The 17,880-nt window shown below is 57.6% G+C and overlaps 3 protein-coding genes and 1 long non-coding RNA gene across 11 annotated transcripts in view; 2 read left to right on the top strand and 2 right to left on the bottom strand.

Moving 5' to 3' along the window:
* DCTN1 (dynactin subunit 1) overlaps positions 1-10,083 on the bottom strand; it is a 55,589-nt gene extending 45,506 nt beyond the window's left edge. For 5 of the 6 annotated variants that reach the window (XM_053975541.1, XM_053975542.1, XM_053975543.1 and 2 more), the window contains exon 1: positions 9,991-10,083. The gene's annotated coding sequence lies outside the window, so the exon portion shown is untranslated. The remainder of the gene's footprint in view (positions 1-9,990) is intronic. The other variant, XM_053975546.1, reaches the window with a different exon arrangement.
* Positions 3,956-10,031, top strand: LOC128806179 (uncharacterized). The gene is made up of 3 exons (XR_008436730.1): positions 3,956-4,075; positions 6,232-6,503; positions 9,948-10,031. It is a non-coding gene; the product is annotated as an uncharacterized LOC128806179 (long non-coding RNA).
* Positions 10,084-10,109: 26 nt separating the features above from the next.
* Positions 10,110-15,462, top strand: LOC128806172 (uncharacterized). 3 transcript variants are annotated; one of them, XM_053975554.1, is made up of 5 exons: positions 10,110-10,314; positions 12,228-12,414; positions 13,317-13,469; positions 13,567-13,733; positions 14,127-15,462. In XM_053975554.1, exons 3-5 carry the CDS (start codon positions 13,319-13,321, stop codon positions 15,426-15,428), a joined length of 1,620 nt encoding a protein of 539 aa, XP_053831529.1. In that variant the 5' UTR covers positions 10,110-10,314; positions 12,228-12,414; positions 13,317-13,318; the 3' UTR covers positions 15,429-15,462. The 3 variants fall into 3 exon arrangements, with proteins under 3 accessions (XP_053831529.1, XP_053831528.1, XP_053831527.1); XM_053975553.1 differs by lacking the exon at positions 12,228-12,414; XM_053975552.1 differs by lacking the exons at positions 10,110-10,314; positions 12,228-12,414 and adding an exon at positions 12,774-12,937.
* Positions 15,419-17,593, bottom strand: LOC128806178 (retinol dehydrogenase 13-like). The gene is made up of 6 exons (XM_053975565.1): positions 17,390-17,593; positions 16,625-16,864; positions 16,450-16,539; positions 16,187-16,375; positions 15,828-15,934; positions 15,419-15,740 (listed from the first exon to the last, which is right to left on the bottom strand). Exons 1-6 carry the CDS (start codon positions 17,544-17,546, stop codon positions 15,552-15,554), a joined length of 972 nt encoding a protein of 323 aa, XP_053831540.1. The 5' UTR covers positions 17,547-17,593; the 3' UTR covers positions 15,419-15,551.
* Between the last annotated feature and the right edge of the window lie 287 nt (positions 17,594-17,880).

The raw sequence follows: 17,880 nt of genomic DNA, 5'->3' as shown, positions 1-17,880 counted from the left end.
TAGAAGATTTAGAAAACCTGAATTATTTTATCCCTAGAAGGAGAAACCTCCTCTGGGAAGCTCGCCTTGCTTCCCTGCCAGAATCTGGGAGCAAACATCACCTGTGTCACCTGTTTATAAACCCATGGAAAGGTTTAGGTGGGAAGAGACCTTAAATCCCAATAATTCCACCCCCTGCCATGTGCAGGGACAGCTTTCACCATGCCAGGCTGCTCCAAGCCCTGTCCAACCTGGCACTTCCAGAAATCCAGGGGCAGCCACAGCTTCCCTGGGCACCCTGTGCCAGGGCCTCCCCACCCTCACAGGGAAGGATTTCTTCCTAATTCCTAAATTTTAGAAGATTCCTGCTCTTCCTCTCCTCTGCAGGATCCTCCTCTGGGATCCTGGATGATCCCAGGAGCAGGACAAAAGCCATGGACACAAACACTTGGAAAGTGCTCAGCCCACGGAGCACCGGCGGGGGTTGTGTTCCAAGGAATGCCAAGAGGGAACTCAAATTCCAGAAAGCTTGAAGAGGGAAGTCAAATTCCAGAAAGCTTCCTCTAAGTGCAAGGAAAACTGGGAAACAGCCATGGAATTCCAGCAGGAATTCAGATGGGAGGAAGGGTGAGCTCTCAGCATATGGGAACTCCTCACTGCTCTTCCCCCAGAGCTCTGGGAATAGCAGGACAAACCCAAAACCAGGAAAAAAAAAAGCAGACAGACTTTGCTCCCAGGTGGAGCAGAAGAGTAGTTGTTAATTTAAAAAGAAAATTATGAATGTCACACAGCTCCTGCTCCTCCTCAGTAGGAGTTTTCCACGTTAAACTGAAGCACAAAGGGATTTTTTTCCACACAAACACAATTTTATAGGATCCCAGGCTGCTCCAAGCCCCATCCAACCTGGAACCTTCCAGGGATCCAGGGGCAGCCACAGCTTCTCTAGGAAACCTGTGCTGAAAATCATGGAATTACAGAATAGAATCATGGAATCCTTTAAGCTGGAAAAGCCTTTTTGAGTCACTGATATCCCATTTCTCAACACAACAAAATCACAGGCACCACTCACCATCTCCTGCTTTATTTACTGCTTAAATTTGGGGTGAAAATGAGCCCCTGAGGGAAAGAATCCTGGAAAATCCTGAGCTGGGAAAGAGCCACAAGGATCCTGAGCTTAAACAAGCAGCTGAGGTGGGACAGGAGCTTTATGAGTGCCTGAGTTAAGGGGATATGGGAAATTTTGGTAATTAAAGCTCTGTGAGATGATCCAGAGCCCTTTGGGAACACCCCAACCTCCAACAGGGCTTGGCTGCTCCACCCTTGCCACAACCTGTGGATTTGGGGCTAAAACATCTCTGTAAAAAGAGGAAAAAATCCCAAATTTCCCCCAAACTCAGGGACTGCCATGCCAAGATGAAAAAATCCCCAGGATAAATAAACCTTCATGGGGTTTTTCCAGGGAAACACACCCAAAATCTGATTAAACCTCTGAATTAAATTTCCTGGTGCACTGAGCAGGGATGGGATTGGCACAGGAGACCCTGGGCACAGGAAGCCAGCCAGGGCACTCCCAGGGATTCCCAGTGCCACCCACGCCACTCCCAGGATTCCCAGTGCCACCCATGCCACTCCCAGGGATTCCCAGTGCCACCCACATCACTCCCAAGGATTCCCAGTGTCACCTCTACCACTCCCAATGGTTCCCAGTGCCACCCAGGCCACTCCCAGGGATTCCCAGTGCCACCCATGCCACTCCCAGGGATTCCCAGTGCCACCCACATCACTCCCAGGGATTCCCAGTGCCACCCAAGTCAGTCCCAGGGATTCCCAGTGCCACCCAGGCCACTCCCAGGGATTCCCAGTGCCACCCAAGTCAGCCCCAGGGATTCCCAGTGCTACCCAGGCCACTCCCAGGGATTCCCAGTGCCACCCAAGTCAGCCCCAGGGATTCCCAGTGCCACCCACATCACTCCCAATGACTCCCAGTGTCACCCACGCCACTCCCAGGATTCCCAGTGCCACCCAAGTCAGCCCCAGGGATTCCCAGTGCCACCTATGACAATCCCAGGGATTCCCAGTGCCACCCACATCACTCCCAGGCACTCCCAGTGCCACCCACACCACTCCCAGGGATTCCCAGTGCCACCCATGCCACTCCCAGGATTCCCAGTGCCACCCACGCCACTCGAGGGATTCCCAGTGCCACCTATGACAATCCCAGGGATTCCCAGTGCCACCCACATCACTCCCAGGGATTCCCAGTGCCACCCACACCACTTCCAGGGATTCCCAGTGCCACCCACGCCACCTCCCAGGCCATGGATCCCCCCACAAACCACCCCAGCCATCGCTCTGCAGGATCCACATGGATTTCCTGCTGCCCAAACTCTCTGTGTAATTCATCAGCACAGAGAAAAGAAGTCCAGAAATATCCCCCCCTCATCATCCAGGCTTTTCCCTGGGATCTGGGACACATGCCAGCCCCCTGCTGAGCAGCTGGAACACCCCCAGCTCAGGGCACACGAGGAGGAGGGAGGTTAAAAATCTTCAGAAACTCCCACTCTTTATCCAGCAGGAGCAAAATTCCACCTTAGTGCACTTTAATGTATTTTTTTTACACACACATCCCAGTGAAATTCCTCCACAAAGCTGATTTTGGGGTTGAGTTTGTCAGGGGTGAGTGCAGGAGAGAAATCCTAAATTAGCATTTGAGGTTTGGTCTTTAATGAGTCAAAATAAATGCAGAGTGAGCTTAAGGCTTTTCTAATTCCTCTCCAAGCCCTGAACACTCCCAGGGGACCCCAAAAGTGGAGGGGAATCAGAATCCTGGAGTCATGGAATGGTTTGGGTTGGAAGGGACCTCAAAGCCCATCCAGTGCCAGCCCTGCCATGGCAGGGACACCTTCCACTGTCCCAGGTGGCTCCAACCTCAAAGTCCAACCTGGCCTTGGGCACTGCCAGGGATTCTCTGGGAATTCCAGCCAGGAATTCCTTGCCAAGATCCCAGCCCAATCTCCCCTTTCCCACTGGGAGCCATTCCCTGGCTCCTGTCCCTCTGTCCCTTGTCCCCAGTCCCTCTCCAGCTCTCCTGGAGCCCCTTCAGGGACTCTGAGGATTCCCTGGAATTTTCCCTTCTCCAGGGGAACATTCCCAGCTCTCCCAGAGCAAGAGAGCTCCAGAATCCTGGAATGGTTTGGGTTGGAAAAGACCTGAAATCCATCCAACCCCACCCCATCCATGGGCAGGGACACCTCCCACTGTCCCAGGTGGATCCAACCCCAAAGTCCAACCTGGCCTGGGATCCAGGGGCAGCCACAGCAAATCTGGGAATTCCATCCCAGCCAGGAATTCCTTGCCAAGATCCCAGCCCAATCTCCCCTTTCCCAGTGGGAGCCATTCCCTGGCTCCTGTCCCTGCAGGCCTTGTCCCCAGTCCCTCTCTGCAGGGTTTGACCAAACAAACTGGGGACATCCACCACCCAAAATGAGGTCACCCAGCCAGGCCACCTGGGAACAACACAAACCGAGGGGGGGACACGGTGTCACCCACTGGGATCTCACAGCTGCTCCCGTGGAATTACAGAGTGGTTTTAGGGTGAAAATTCCTCAGAGACCATCGAGGCCAAGCGCTCCCCCAGCACTGCCAAGGATGTCCCCAAGTGCCACATCCACAGGGCTGGAGGAGTTAACCACTGCCAGGGCTGGACAACCCTTTCCACCAAGGAATTGTCCCAACATCCAACCCGAACTCGGCACAACCTAACGCCGTCCCCTCTCCTCCTAACCCCGCTCCCGTGCCGGCTCCACCCTCCTGCACAGAACCACGAGGTCCCTCCCGGTCCCTTTTTCCCCTCGGGACCTCACTCCAGGTGCGGCGGATGCCGGCGCTAGGACCCGGCGCTGGAGCCTGCGCCCTGCTCGGCTGCACCGCGGCACCGCAGCCCCCGCAGCCGCCTCCCTCCCTCCCTCCTTCCTCCCCTCCTTCCTTCCCGACCCCTCGGGATCATCCCGGCGCATTCCCGGCTCTCTCCGCCCTGGGATCGCTGCTCCGTAGCCGCAGCAAGGCCCGGACACGCCGAGGATGCAGCGGGAGGTCAGTGGATTGATTTCAGCTCAGCCCGCGGGATTCCAACCGGGATCGTTCCCCGGGAAAAGCGGATTTCAGCGCCCGGGGCAGGGGGAATGGGAGAGACAGAACCGCTCGGTCCGTGCGGGACTTTGCTGCGCTGCCGGAGCAGAAATCCCTGGATTTGAACTCTCCCAAAACCCCTCGGATCTTGCTCTGAGCAATTCCCAGCTTTAAACTTTATTCCCTCATTCCTTACGGAATTCCTGACCAGCCCCTTCGCTCGGGGGCTGGTGGATGAGGGCATGGGGCAGGGGGGGAATACCCGGGCTGGAAATCATTCCATGATCCATAAACCCCAATCCATCAAAACCCCAAGGCATCAAAACCCCAATCCCTCCAAAAAACCCAAATCCATCAAAATCCCAATCCCTCCAAAAAAACCCAATCCATAAAAAAAACCCAATCCCTCCAGAAAACCCCAATCCCTCAAAATCCCAATCCATCAAAACCCCAATCCCTCCAAAAAACCCAAATCCATCAAAAACCCAATCCCTCCAAAAAACCCAAATCCATCAAAACCCCAATCCTTCCAAAAAACACCAATCCATCAAAATCCCAATCCATCAAAAAAAAAAAACCCAATCCCTCCAAAAAACCCCAATCCATCAAAAAAAACCCAATCCATAAAAAACCCCCAATCCATCAAAAAACCTCAATCCCTCCAGAAAACCCCAATCCCTCCAAAAAAAACCAATCCATCAAGAAACCCCAAACCCTCAAAAAAAAAAAAAAATCCATCAAAATCTCAATCCCTCCAAAAACAAAACCCATCCCCTCAGAAAAACTCTAATACCTCCAAAAAACCCCAATCCATCAAAATCTAATTCCCTCCCAAAAACCCCAATCCCTCCCAATACCCCCAATCCCTCCAAAAAAAAACCCCAATCTGTCCTAAAAAACCCCAATCCATCCTAAAAAAAACCCCAATCCCTCCAAAAAAAAACCCATCCCTACAAAAAAAAAAAAAAACAAAAAACCTATCCCTCCAAAACAAAACACCAATCCCTCAAAAAAAACCCAATCCATCAAAATCTCATTCCCGACAAAAAAAAAACAATCCATCAAAAAATCCCATTCCTTCAAAACCCCAATCCCTCCAAAAAACCCCAATCCCTCCAAAAAAAACCAATCCCTCCAAAAAAAACCCCAATCCCTCCAAAAAAAAACCAATCCCTCCAAAAAAAAAACCAATCCCTCCAAAAAAACCCAATCCCTCAAAACCCCATTCTCTCCAAAAAGATCCTAATCCCTCAAAACCCCAATCCCTCTGAAATCTCATTCCCTCCAAAAAACCCCAATCCCTCCAAAATAAAAAAAAACCCAGTCCTTCCAAAAAAAACCCCAATCCCTCCAAAAAAAATAGAACCCAATCCCTCCAAAAAAACCCAATCCCTCCAAAATAAAAAAAAAAAACAATCCCTCAAAAAAAAAAAAAAAAAAACCAAAAAACCCAATCCCTCAAAAAAAACCCCAATCCCTCCAAAACAAAAAAAAACCACCAAATCCCTCAAAAAAAAAACCCCAATCCCTCCAAAATAAAAAAAAAAAAACACCAAATCCCTTACAAAAAAACCCCAATCCCTCCAAAATAAAAAAAACACCAAATCCCTCAAAAAAAAACCCCAATCCCTCCAAAATAAAAAAAACACCAAATCCCTTAAAAAAAAAACCCAATCCCTCCAAAATAAAAAAAACCAAAACCAAACCCTCAAAAAAAAAAAAACAAAAACCAAAACCCCAATCCCTCAAAAAAAAAAAACCCAATCCCTCCAAAATAAAAAAAACACCAAATCCCTTAAAAAAAAAACCCCAATCCCTCCAAACCTCAAATCCTCCAAAAAAACCCCAAACCCTCCAAAGAAAACCCCAATCCCTGGAGAAGCTGGGAGCTCTCTGCACAATCCAGCCAGAGCAGTTCCCACTTTTCATTCTTTGGGATTTTTCCTCTGGAAAACTCAGGAATGGCTGTGAAAACCCACCCAAAAATTTTACTTCAGCAGTTTTTGGGTGGGATTTGAGGCTCTGGAGAATCAGCATTTAGAACTCCCTGAAATCCAGTAAAATTCCTCATTTTCCTCCTTAAATAAACCAAAATAATTGAATTTTTTGTGTTTATTCCCAAAGTCAGCTCCAGGTTTGGGAATGGAGGGAGAAAGAAAAAAAGCTCCAAGGTCACAAACACGCAGCAGAGAATGCAGAAATTGCAGAAATTCCCATTCAGAGCTGGAATTTGGAAAATCCAACAGGAAAAACCCAAAAATGCTGTGGGAAATCGGGGCCTGCCTGCAGTGGAAGAGCCCTGGAAGGTCCCTCCTGATGGGAATTTGGGAATTTGGGAATTCTGGAATTCCCTGACCAGTGTGGAGTGAGGGATGGCACCACCACACCTCACACAGGTAAAGGGCCCTGCTTGCATTCCATCCCTTAATTAATTGTAATTAATTATTCATGTCGTGCTAATGAGGGCGGGTTGTGCTCTGCTAGAATTCCCAGCTGGAAAATCCCGATTTTTCCTGGAGCCAGGAGCAGGAATATCCATCCCTGCCACTCTTAATGAGCTCTCCCCAATTAGCCGGGCATTAATTACCCCCGGGGCAACCTTCCCAAATCCCAGCGTGTCCTCATCCCAACACTGACCCCAAACAGCCCTAAATCCTCCTGCAGATCCCCCACAACCCCAAAATGACCCTAAAAACCCCTAAATCCCCCCAAACAGCCCTAAATATCCCTGCAGACTCCCTCACAACCCTAAAATGACCCTAAAAAGCCCTAAATTCCCTCAACAGCCCTAAATTCCCCTCAAACAGCCCTAAATACCCCTACAGATCCCCCACAACCCCAAAATGGCCCTAAAACCCCTAAATCCCCCCAAACACCCCTAAATTCCCCCCAAACAGTCCTAAATATCCCTGCAGATGCCCCACAACCCCAAAATGACCCTAAAACCCCTAAATCCCACCAAACAGCCCTAAATATCCCTGCAGACTCCCTCACAACCCTAAAAAGCCCTAAATTCCCCCAAACAGCCCTAAATACCACTGCAGATCCCCCACAACCCCAAAAACCCCTGAATTCCCCCAAACATCCCTAAATGCCCCTGCAGACCCCCCCACAATCCCAAAATGCCCCTAAAACCCCTAAATCCCCCCAAACATCCCTGAATGCCCCCAAAACAGCCCTAAATCCCCCCAAACATCCCTAAATCCCTGCTAAACAGCCCTACAGACCCCCCCACAATCCCAAAATGCCCCTAAAACCCCTAAATGCCCCCTAAACATCCCTAAATACCCCCAAAACAGCCCTAAATGCCCTCCAAAAACCCCTAAATGCCATCAAACAACCCTAAACACCCCCAAAACATCCCCAAACAGCCCTAAATGCCCTCAAACAACCCTAAATGTCCCTGCAGACCCCCCCACAACCCCAAAATTACCCTAAAGACCCCTAAATCCCCCCAAAACATCCCTAAATGCCCCCAGACACCCCTAAATGCCCTCTAAACATCCCTAAATACCCCCAAACATCCCTAAATACCCCCCAAATTTCCCTACAGACCCTCCCACAACCCCAAAATGTCCTCAAACACCCCCAAATCCCCTCCAAAAACCCCTAAATGCCATCAAACAACCCTAAAAGTCCCTGCAGACCCCCCAAAACCCTGAAATGCCCCTAAAATCCCCTAAATCCCCCCAAAACAGCCCTAAATCCCTGCTAAACAGCCCTACAGACCCTCCAAAAACCCCAAAATGCCATCAAACAGCCCTAAATGCCCCCCAGATACCCCTAAATGCCCCTGCAGACCCCCCACAACCCTGAAATGCCCCTAAAATCCCCTAAATCCCCCCAAAACATCCCTAAATGCCCCCAAATATCCCTAAATCCTCACTAAACAGCCCTACAGACCCTCCCACAACCCCAAAATGCCCTCAAACAGCCCCAAATCCCCTCCAAAAACCCCTAAATGCCATCAAAAAGCCCTAAACACCCCCAAAACATCCCCAAACAGCCCTAAATGCCCTCAAACAACCCTAAATGCCCCTGCAGACCCCCAAAATCCTGAAATGTCCCTAAAAAACCCTAAATGACCCCAAAACATCCCTAAATCCCTGCTAAACAGCCCTACAGACCCTCCCTCAACCCCAAAATGCCCTCAAACAGCCCTAAATGCCCCCCAGATACCCCTAAATGCCCCTGCAGACCCCCCACAACCCTGAAATGCCCCTAAAATCCCCTAAATTCCCCCAAAACAGCCCTAAATACTCCCAGAACATCCCTAAATTCCCACTAAACAGCCCTACAGACCCTCCCACAACCCCAAAATGCCCTCAAACAGCCCCAAATCCCCTCCAAAAACCCCTAAATGTCAACAAACAACCCTAAATGCCCCTATAACATCCCTAAACACCCCCAAATCCCCTCCAAACAGCCCTAAATGCCATCAAACAACCCTAAATGCCCCTGCAGACCCCCAAAATCCTGAAATGCCCCTAAAAAACCCTAAATGACCCCAAAACAGCCCTAAATCCTCACTAAACAGCCCTACAGACCCTCCCTCAACCCCAAAATGCCCTCCAACAACCCTAAATCCCCTCCAAAAACCCCTAAATGTCATCAAAAAGCCCTAAATGCCCCCTAAACATCCCCAACCACCCCTAAATCCTCCCCAAACACCTCTAAATGCCCTCTAAACATCCCTAAATCTGCCCAAACGCCCCTAAATACCCCCAAAGCATCCCTACAGACCCTCCCACAACCCCAAAATGCCCCCAAACACCCCTAAATGGCCCCTAAACAGCCCTAATTGTCCCTGCAGAGCCCCCCACAATCCCAAAATGCCCCTAAAATCCCCTAAATCCTCCCAAAACATCCCTGAATTCCCACTAAACAGCCCTACAGACCCTCCCACAACCCCAAAAATGCCCTCAAACAGCCCTAAATCCCCTCCAAAAACCCCTAAATGTCATCAAAAAGCCCTAAATGCCCCCTAAACATCCCTAAACACCCCCAAAACATCCCCAAACAGCCCTAAATGCCCTCAAACAACCCTAAATGCCCCTGCAGACCCCCAAAATCCTGAAATGTCCCTAAAAAACCCTAAATGACCCCAAAACATCCCTAAATCCCCCCAAAACAGCCCTAAATCCCTGCTAAACAGCCCTACAGACCCTCCCACAACCCCAAAATGCCATCCAACAGCCCTAAATGCCCCCCAGATACCCCTAAATGCCCCTGCAGACCCCCCACAACCCTGAAATGCCCCTAAAATCCCCTAAATCCTCCCAAAACATCCCTAAATCCCTGCTAAACAGCCCCAATAATGTCGTCAAACACCCCTAAATCCCCTCCAAAAACCCCTAAATGCTATCAAACAACCCTAAATGCCTCCAAAATATCCCTAAATACCCCTGCAGACACTCATAAAACCCCAAAATGTCCTCAAATCCCCCTAAATGCCCCCAGACACCTCCTCGCCCCATTAAACTGCTCAGAGTCCCTAAACGCCCCTCAGATCCACCCCTCGTAACCGCGTTAAAACCCCTCTAAAACCTTTTCGAGCCCCACAAATTCTCCCTAAAAATCCTCGAAGCCCCTAAAAACCCCTCAGGCATCCCCCTGAAAGCCACTTCGCGCCACACACAGAGCGGATTTCACCTTTAAACCCCCTCAGACCCCCCCCCCCCCCCAAAAAATCGCCTCACGCAGAGCCTCAAACTCCCCCCTCAGACCCCCCTCAGATCCCCTCACGCACCCCCGCAAGCAACGGCGCTCGGCGTCCCAGCGTCCCACCGCACCTCTCTCTCTCTCCCCCGCCTCTAATCCGCGTCTCTCCCCATTCCCAGCTCCCTCCGGGAACCCCCGGCCCCCTCAGGCCTCTCCCGGTACCTCCGGCCCGGCCGCTCCCGGTACCGTCGACCCCGCCCGGCAACGAAGCCCCCGCGGGCTGCCCCGCGACGTGCCTGATGCCCAGCGCGGCCGTACGGCCGCGCTGGGCATCAGGCACGTCGCGGGGCAGCCCGCGGGGGGGAAGTAAGGGCAGAAAGTGGGGGTCTTCACGCTTTGCGCATGCGCAGTGCGCGAAGTGAAGCCAGCCAAAGGGAGGGGCGAGTTATGGCGGGGCCCGGCCCGGGGAGGAGGATGAGGAGGGAAACGAGGAAGAAGAGGAAGCAACGCGGCGGGACGGGATCAATCGGGACGAGGACGCCTTCGGTAAGTGCTCCCGAGCTGGCGCGGCTCGCCCACAGCAAAGGGGTGGTCGCAAGGAGGTGTTGCCAAGGAGGTGGTGGCCCGAGGAGGGGTCCCCAAAGCCGCCGATGGAAAGGGGGGGAATTTTCCCCGCTGGAGCCGATCCGGTTCCTTCGGGAAGAATCTGGGTCCATCCCCCGTGATCCGCTGCCATCCCGGTGTCACACCCTCGGTGTCCTATCCCTGTGTCCTATCTCAATGTCCCATCCCGCTGTTCGATCCCGGTGTCCCATCCTCCATGTCCCATCCCCTGTGTCCCATCTCCATGTCCCATCTCCATGTCCCATCCCTGTGTCCCATCCCTGGTGTCCCATCCCCGGTGTCCCACCCCCGTGTCCCATATCAATGTCCCATCCCCTGTGTCCCATCCCCCGTGTCCTATCCCTAGTGTCCCATCCCAGTGTCCCACCTCCATGTCCCATCCCTGGTGTCCCATCCTGGTGTCCCATCCTGGTGTCCCATCCCCAGTGTCCCATCCCCGGGTCCCACCTTCCTGTCCCATCCTCAGTGTCCCATCCCCCGTGTCCCATCTCCGTGTCCCATATCAATGTCCCATCCCCCCTGTCCCATCCCCGTGTCCCATCCCCTGTGTCCCACCCCCGTGTCCCATCTCAATGTCCCATCCCAGTATCCCATCACCGTGTCCTATCCCCGGTGTCCCATCCTGGTGTCCCATCCCGGTGTCCCACCTCAGTGTCCCATCCCGGTGTCCCATCCCCATGTCCTATCCCTGGTGTCCCATCTCAATGTCCCATCCCCTGTCCCACCTCCATGTCCCATCCTCAGTGTCCCATCCTAGTGTCCCATCCTCGGTGTCCCACCCCCGTGTCCCATCTCCGTGTCCCATATCAATGTCCCATCCCCTGTGTCCCATCCCCTGTGTCCCATCCCCGGTGTCTCATCTCCGTGTCCCATATCAATGTCCCATCCCAGTGTCCCATCTCAATGTCCCATCCTGGTGTCCCATCCCCGGCGTCCCATCCCCCCTGTCCCATCCCCGTGTCCTATCCCTGGTGTCCCACCTCCATGTCCCATCCCCTGTCCCACCTCCATGTCCCATCTCAATATCCCATCCCCCCTGTCCCATCCCCCGTGTCCCATGCCGGTGTCCCGCCGGGCAGGCCGCGCCCAGCTGAGGTGACAGTGGCAGTGACAGTGACAGTGACAGTGGCAGTGGCACACGGCCCTGCCCTGATTACTCACCGTGCTCCCGTGTTCCAGTGCCTGAGCTGCTTCCCGGAGGGATTTCCCAGTTCCCGGGGGTCTCCTCCTGTCCCAGAGGGTCCTTTGCCAGTACCTGAGCTTTTTTCCCCATTTCCCAGGGTTTTCCCCCATTTCCCATTTTTTCCCCCACTTCCCAGAGTTTTTCCCCCATTTCCCAGGGTGCTTTCCCCATTTCCCAGGGTTTTTTCCCCAATTTCCCAGGGTTTTTCCCCCATTTCCCAGGGTTTTTCTTCCCCAATTTCCCAGGGTTTTTCCCCATTTCCCTGTTTTTTTTCCCCATTTCCCAGGGCTCTTTCCCCATTTCCCAATGTTTTTCCCCCATTTCCCTGTTTTTTTTCCCCATTTCCCAGGTTCTTTCCCCATTTCCCAGGTTCTTTTCCCAGCCCACGGGGGTCTCCTCCTTTTTCTCAGGCTTTTTTCCCAGTCCCTGCCGCTCTTTTCCCATATCCAAGGACCTTTCCCTGGTCCTTTAAAGGCTTTTCCCCCATCCCAGAGGGGTTTTTCCCAGTCCCCTTTCTCCCAGCTCCCAGCCCCTCTCCCCATCCCAGTTACCCATCCCAGGGCTGCACTGGGATGTTTCCTGAGGAACCCAAAGCCGGGATTTGCTGAGGTTTTCATGAGCCCAGCAGGATTCGTCCCTTGCTGAATTCCAGGGACACCACAGCCAGCGCCACTGCCCGGGCGTCCCCAGTCCCGGAGAACACCGGGATAACTCCTGGAGCCGAGGGATAACTCCCGGTGAACACCGGGATAACTCCCAGAGCCTGTCCTGGTAAACACCAGGATAACTCTCAGAGCCTGTTCCGGTGAACACCGGGATAATTCCCAGAGCCCGTCCTGGTAAACAGCAGGATAACTCCTGGAGCCCAGGGATCCCATCCCAGTGAACACCGGGATAACTCCTGGAACCCATCCCGGTGAACACCGAGATAACTCCCAGAGCCTGTTCCAGTGAACACCGGGATAACTCCCACAGCCCATCCCAGTGAACACCGGAATAACTCCTGGAGCCCGTCCTGGTAAACACCAGGATAACTCTCAGAGCCTGTCCCGGTGAATGCCGGGATAACTCCCGGAGCCCAGGGATCCCATCCCAATGAACACTGGGATAACTCCCAGAGCCCATCCCGGTGAACACCGGGATAACTCCCGGAGCCTGTTCCAATGAACACTGGGATAACTCCCAGAGCCCATCCCGGTGAACACCGGGATAACTCCTGGAACCCGTCCCAGTGAACACCGGGATAACTCCCAGAGCCTGTTCCAATGAACACTGGGATAACTCCCAGAGCCCATCCCGGTGAACACCGGGATAACTCCCGCAGCCCAGGGATCCCGTCCCGGTGCCCACCAGGAGCTGTGGGTGAGCTTTGGGCTGTCCTGGAGGAATTTCCGGGGGCTGAGCCACGGTACCCAGTCCTGGTTTAGTCCCGGGATAATTCCCAGGTTTATTCCCGCCGGGAATGGAGTGAAACTGGAACCGGGCGGTTTCCGAGGCAGTTTGGGGCAAGTGACCCCAAAATGAGGTTGGGCTGTGAGGGGTGGCAGCGCCTTGTCCCGTCCCTAAGTGTCCCATCCCTCCAGCAGTGCCCGTGGTGGCTGTCCCTCACTGTCCCTGTCCCAGGGATGTCCTGGTGGCACAGTGCTCACAATGGCTGTCCCTGACTGTCCCTGTCCCAGGGATGTCCTGGTTGCACAGTGCCTGCAGTGGCTGTCCCTCACTGTCCCTGTCCCTGTCCCAGGGATGCCCCGGCGGCGGGCAGTGCCCACGCTGACCACGCTGTGCCTGCAGAGCCTGGCCCAGCACATGCAGAGCCTCTGGGCCAAGGACTACAGCGACAACTACCTGGACGAGTACGAGTTCCGCTTCCTCGTGGGGCCCTTCAACGACCTGGGTGAGCTCTGGGGGGGTGGCTCAGGCCACCAGGACCCCCGTGTGGGTGCAGGGGGGGGGTCCTGGGCCTCGCTGACCCCCCCCCCGTTTCCCCTCAGCCTGCGAGCTGGTGCAGGAGCTGCTGCGGCTGCTGGGGACGAGCCGGCGGCTGTCGCGGGCGGCGCTGCACCTGCTGCTGCTGCCACACCTGCGCCAGCTCAGCCTGCGGCCCTGCCCCGCCCTCGCCAACAACGCCCTGGGGCACCTCATCGTGCTGCGCTGCCAGGTGGGCAGAGGGCACGGCTGCTGCGGGAGTGGGGTTGGGGGTGCCCACCCTCCATGGGGCAGGGGGTGATCACACTCTGGGGGAGCAGGGCTGTGGGGCAGGGGGGAGTTAGGCTGGTGTGGCCGCCCTCTAAGGGGATGGGAAAGCGGGACATGGGTGCCCGTCCTTTGTGGGGCTGGGGGTGCCCACTTTCCATAGGGCAGGGCGGATAGGGGGATAGGGTCTGTGGGGCTGGGGATGCCCACCGTCAGTGGGGCGGCTGGGGGTGCCATCATCCATGGGCCGAGGGGTTGGGACAGGGGGAGCAGATAGGGCCTGCCCACCCTCTATGGGGCAGGGGGTGGGAGTGGCTGAGGGTCCCGCCCCACTGAGGGTCTCCCCGTGTGCCTGCAGGGCCTGAGCGTGCTGGACCTGGGCGGCTGCGGGCGGCTCTCGCCGTCCGTGCTGGTGGACGTGGCCGAGGGGCTGCCACGCCTGAGCCGCCTGGGGCTGGCCCACACCCAGGCCAACGTCCAGGTGCTCTCGGCCGTGGGCTCCTGCTGCCGCCACCTGCGGGAGCTCGACGTGTCCGGCTGCAAGAAGGTGACGCCGCGCGCCCTGCGCCACCTGGGCTACGACCCCGTGGAACGGAGCCCGGGCTGCCCCGCGCTCCGCGTCCTGCTGGCCCGCGACCTGGAGCGCGCCGGGGACCGGGACACGGTGGCTGCCGTGGCCTTCCTGCTGCTGGCCCTGCCGTGCCTGGAGGTGCTGGCGCACGGCGCCGCGCCGGACGCGCTCCGGCTGCTCCACTCGGGGCAGCTGGACGGCACCGAGGACTCCGAGGGTTTCCCCTCGCTGGAGGAGCTGGCGCGGGGCCGGGGGGCTGCACCGGAGGGAGCCCCGCTCACGCTGCCCCTGCGGCAGCTGGAGGAGGTGGAGGAGGACGCCCTGGGCACCGTCCACGCCGTGTGTCCCCAGGCCGAGGAGGTCAGCGTGTGGCTGGGGGACAGTCCCGGCTCCTCAGGGCTCCGGGAGCTGCTGGGCTGGAAGTGCCTGTCCCGGCTGACGCTGGGCTGCTCCGGGCGGCACGGCCGGGCGCTGGCAGAGGTGCTGCCCCTGGCACAGGGCCTGGGCACCCGCCTGCGCACCCTGACCCTGCACGGCTTCGGCTGCCGGGACCCGCTCTCGCTGCCCGCGCTGCTCGCCAGCTGCCCCGGCCTGCAGAGCTTCAGCGCCGAGCTGGAAGCGCCGCCAGACCCCCACACCCACCACGAGCCCCCCGAGGAGGAGCCCCCTACCCCGCCACCACGCTGGGCCACCGACCTGCTGCCCCAGGGGCTGCCCCAGCTCCAGAGCTTCTCGCTGACCCTGTCTGGGCCCGTGCCGGCCGCGCACGGGCCGGTGCTGAGCTCCACGCTGGCCTCGCTGCTGTGCGAGGCCCCGCGGCTGCAGACCCTGCGCCTGCTGGCCGTGCCCTTCCCGCTGGACTCGGTGCTGGAGCCGGCGCTGGCGGGGCCGGGGCTGCGGGAGCTGCGGGAGCTGGCGCTGGCCGAGAGCCGCGTGTCCGCCGGCGCCGTGTGGCAGCTGCTGGGCTCCGACGGGCCCCTGCGGCGCCTGGACCTGTCCCGCTGCCCCGACATCCACCGGCGCGACTACGACAGCTTCCTGCAGGCCGTGAGGAAGCAGCGGCTGGAGCTGGACATCACCTGGGAGTAGCGCCGGCGTTTTTAATAAAAGTGTCACAGTCACAGCTGGCCGGCGCCGTGGCGTCCCCTCGGCAGCACAGGGTGGGTACAGGGGGAGCAGAGCGGCGTCCGTGTGGGGTGACGTCCCGGTGGCTCAGTCCTGCTCCGTGAGCCCCGTCAGCCGCTCCGATGCCTCCCAGAGCTTCCGTGCCAGCGCGGCGTCGCGGGCGGCCGCCGAGGGCAGCGCCAGCCGGCAGCTGCTGTCGAAGTATTTCCCGGTGACGCCCGCCGCTTCCTCCGAGACGGCGCAGAAGATGGTGCTGGCAGCGCCCTGCTCGGCCGACTGCGGGGAAACGGGGGTGAGGAGGGGTCTGGCACCCCCCACCCACCCCGCTGCCCCCCGGGATGGGCGGGACCCGGCCCCGCTCACCTTCATGAAGGGGCGGAGGAGGACGAAGAGCGCCCGCACGGCCCAGCTGAAGTGGCGCATGATGCTGGTGCTCACCATGCCGGGGCTCACCGCGTTGGCCGTCACCCCTGCCAGGCCGCACCGTCAGCAGGGTGGGGACCCCGGGGACGCCAAATCCCTCAGGGAGCAGCCCCCCAGCCTGACCCCAGCCCACGGCTCTGCTACCCGTGGGGGACCCCAGCGAGTCTCTAACCCGTGTCAGACCCCCCGGCTCTGCCAGCAGCCGCTGAGATCTGGCACAGGAGCGCAGGGAGTTGGGACAGGGGATGTCCCCAGGGTGCCACACGGCACGGCTGAGCCTGGCATGGCCCGGCACCCACCTGTGCCCTGCAGGCGCCGTGCCAGCTCGGCGGTGAAGAGCACGTTCATCAGCTTCGTGCTGTTGTAGGCGGCATCGTGCCTGCCTGGGCACCGCTGCCCCGTCAGGTACCCGCTGTCGGCCGTGCCCGCGCTGTGCCGGAACGACGACACGTTGACCACCCGGGCGGGCGCCGAGGCCTTCAGGAGGTCTGTGCCGAGCAGGGGGATGAGCGAGGAGGAGTCCCCAGAGCCCCCCCCCGACACCCCCAACCCCTGCACTCACCCAGGAGCAGGTTGGTGAGCAGGAACGGGCCCAGGTAGTTGGTGGCGAAGGTTTGCTCCAACCCCTCCGACGTGATGGCGAAGGGCAGCCCTGAAAGGAGGGTGGGCATTGCTGTGGGGCACCGGGACGGGGTGCTGGACCCCACTGGGGCCGCGGGGCCTCGCCTGGCACGTACCGGTGACGCCGGCGTTGTTCACCAGCACGTCCAGCCGCGGCTCCTCGCGCAGCACGGCGCTGGCGAAGGCGCGCACCGAGGCCAGCGAGCCGGTGTCCAGCAGCCGCAGCACCACCGCCGGGTTGCCGGTGGCCGCCCGGATCTCCTCCACGGCCGCCTGGCCCCGCTCCTGGCTCCGGCACGCCAGGATGGTGCGGGCGTTCCGGCGCGCCAGGTCCGTGGCCACGCTCTTGCCGATGCCTGTGGGACACGGAGAGGGCTGATCCCTCTGCTGAGGGGTCCTTTGGGGATTGCGCCCCAGGGTTTGGGCAGCCCCTGCCACAGCCAAAACCACCCAGCAGGCAATGATGGGCACTGGGGAGGGGATGGAGCCCAGCACGTGTGGGGTCGCTCTGTCCCTGGGCATATGTGGACATCCCAATCCCAGCCTGAGGGTCCCAACATCTCCAGCAGTGCCAGCCTGACCGCATGCTTGGCAGTGGAACACAGGTGGGAGCAGTGATCCCGTCCCTGGTGTGACATGGTGGCCGTGGTGGCCTTGTCTGTCAGTCATTAACAGGGCTGAGACAGAGCCCGGCCTCGGGAGGTGAGCAGGGAGCACCAGGAGCGCACTGTGGGTGCCCAGGGACCGGCCACCAGCTTCTTCTGCAGCCATTTGCACTCCCAAAGCGGGGGCCGGGGTCCTGGGCTGGCAAGGGGACACCCACGTCCCCTGCGGGTCACCCCTCACCCCCACACGTGTCCCCGCCGCCCCTCCCTGCTCACCGCTGTTGGCTCCGGTGACAATCACTGTCTTGCCCGTCAGGTCCGTGGGACACTCGCGGGGCTCCCAGGGGCTTCTGCGCGTGGCCCAGAGCGGCAGGGCCAGGAGCAGGAGCAGCAGGAGCCACCACGGGGGGCTCAGAGCCCCCAGCAGCTCCATGGCCGGGCGCGGGGTGGGGCTGGGGACAGAGGTCACAGCAGGACCTTTGCCCAGCTGGCAGCACGGCACGGCACGGCATGGCACGGGTCCCTCTGCTCCGTGAGCCGCTGAGAGCCGAGGAGGGACAGCAGGAAAGTGAGCAACGTGTCCCCTGTGCCACCCCACTGTCCCCAGTGCCACCCTGCCAGGAAATGACACTAATTTACTGCCGTTAATAAGCTATCAAAACCACACGGGTTGTTTTTTTCTTTTTTTCCTCCACCACCATTTTCTGTCAGGCTGCCCAGGCTGGACCCAAAAATATATTTTCCACCCCAACGTTCCTCTGTGGTGT

Source organism: Vidua macroura, chromosome 4, assembly GCF_024509145.1.
Source record: "Vidua macroura isolate BioBank_ID:100142 chromosome 4, ASM2450914v1, whole genome shotgun sequence".
NCBI classification, from domain to species: Eukaryota; Metazoa; Chordata; class Aves; order Passeriformes; family Viduidae; genus Vidua; species Vidua macroura.
The sequence above is the reverse complement of the archived record's forward strand: the minus strand, read 5'-3'. Positions and strand labels throughout refer to the sequence as shown.

Excerpts from the sequence above, each read along its gene's own strand:
- LOC128806172 (XM_053975552.1), top strand. The coding sequence starts at position 12,841 with ATGAACACTGGGATAACTCCCAGAGCCCATCCCGGTGAACACCGGGAT. Across the intron at positions 12,938-13,316 it reads GTGCCCACCAGGAGCTGTGG|GGATGCCCCGGCGGCGGGCA; the intron begins GTGAGCTTTGGG and ends TCCCTGTCCCAG. Across the intron at positions 13,470-13,566 it reads GGGGCCCTTCAACGACCTGG|CCTGCGAGCTGGTGCAGGAG; the intron begins GTGAGCTCTGGG and ends GTTTCCCCTCAG.
- LOC128806178 (XM_053975565.1), bottom strand. The coding sequence starts at position 17,546 with ATGGAGCTGCTGGGGGCTCTGAGCCCCCCGTGGTGGCTCCTGCTGCTC. Across the intron at positions 15,935-16,186 it reads ACGGCGCCTGCAGGGCACAG|GGGTGACGGCCAACGCGGTG; the intron begins GTGGGTGCCGGG and ends GCGGCCTGGCAG. Across the intron at positions 15,741-15,827 it reads TCCTCCGCCCCTTCATGAAG|TCGGCCGAGCAGGGCGCTGC; the intron begins GTGAGCGGGGCC and ends GTTTCCCCGCAG.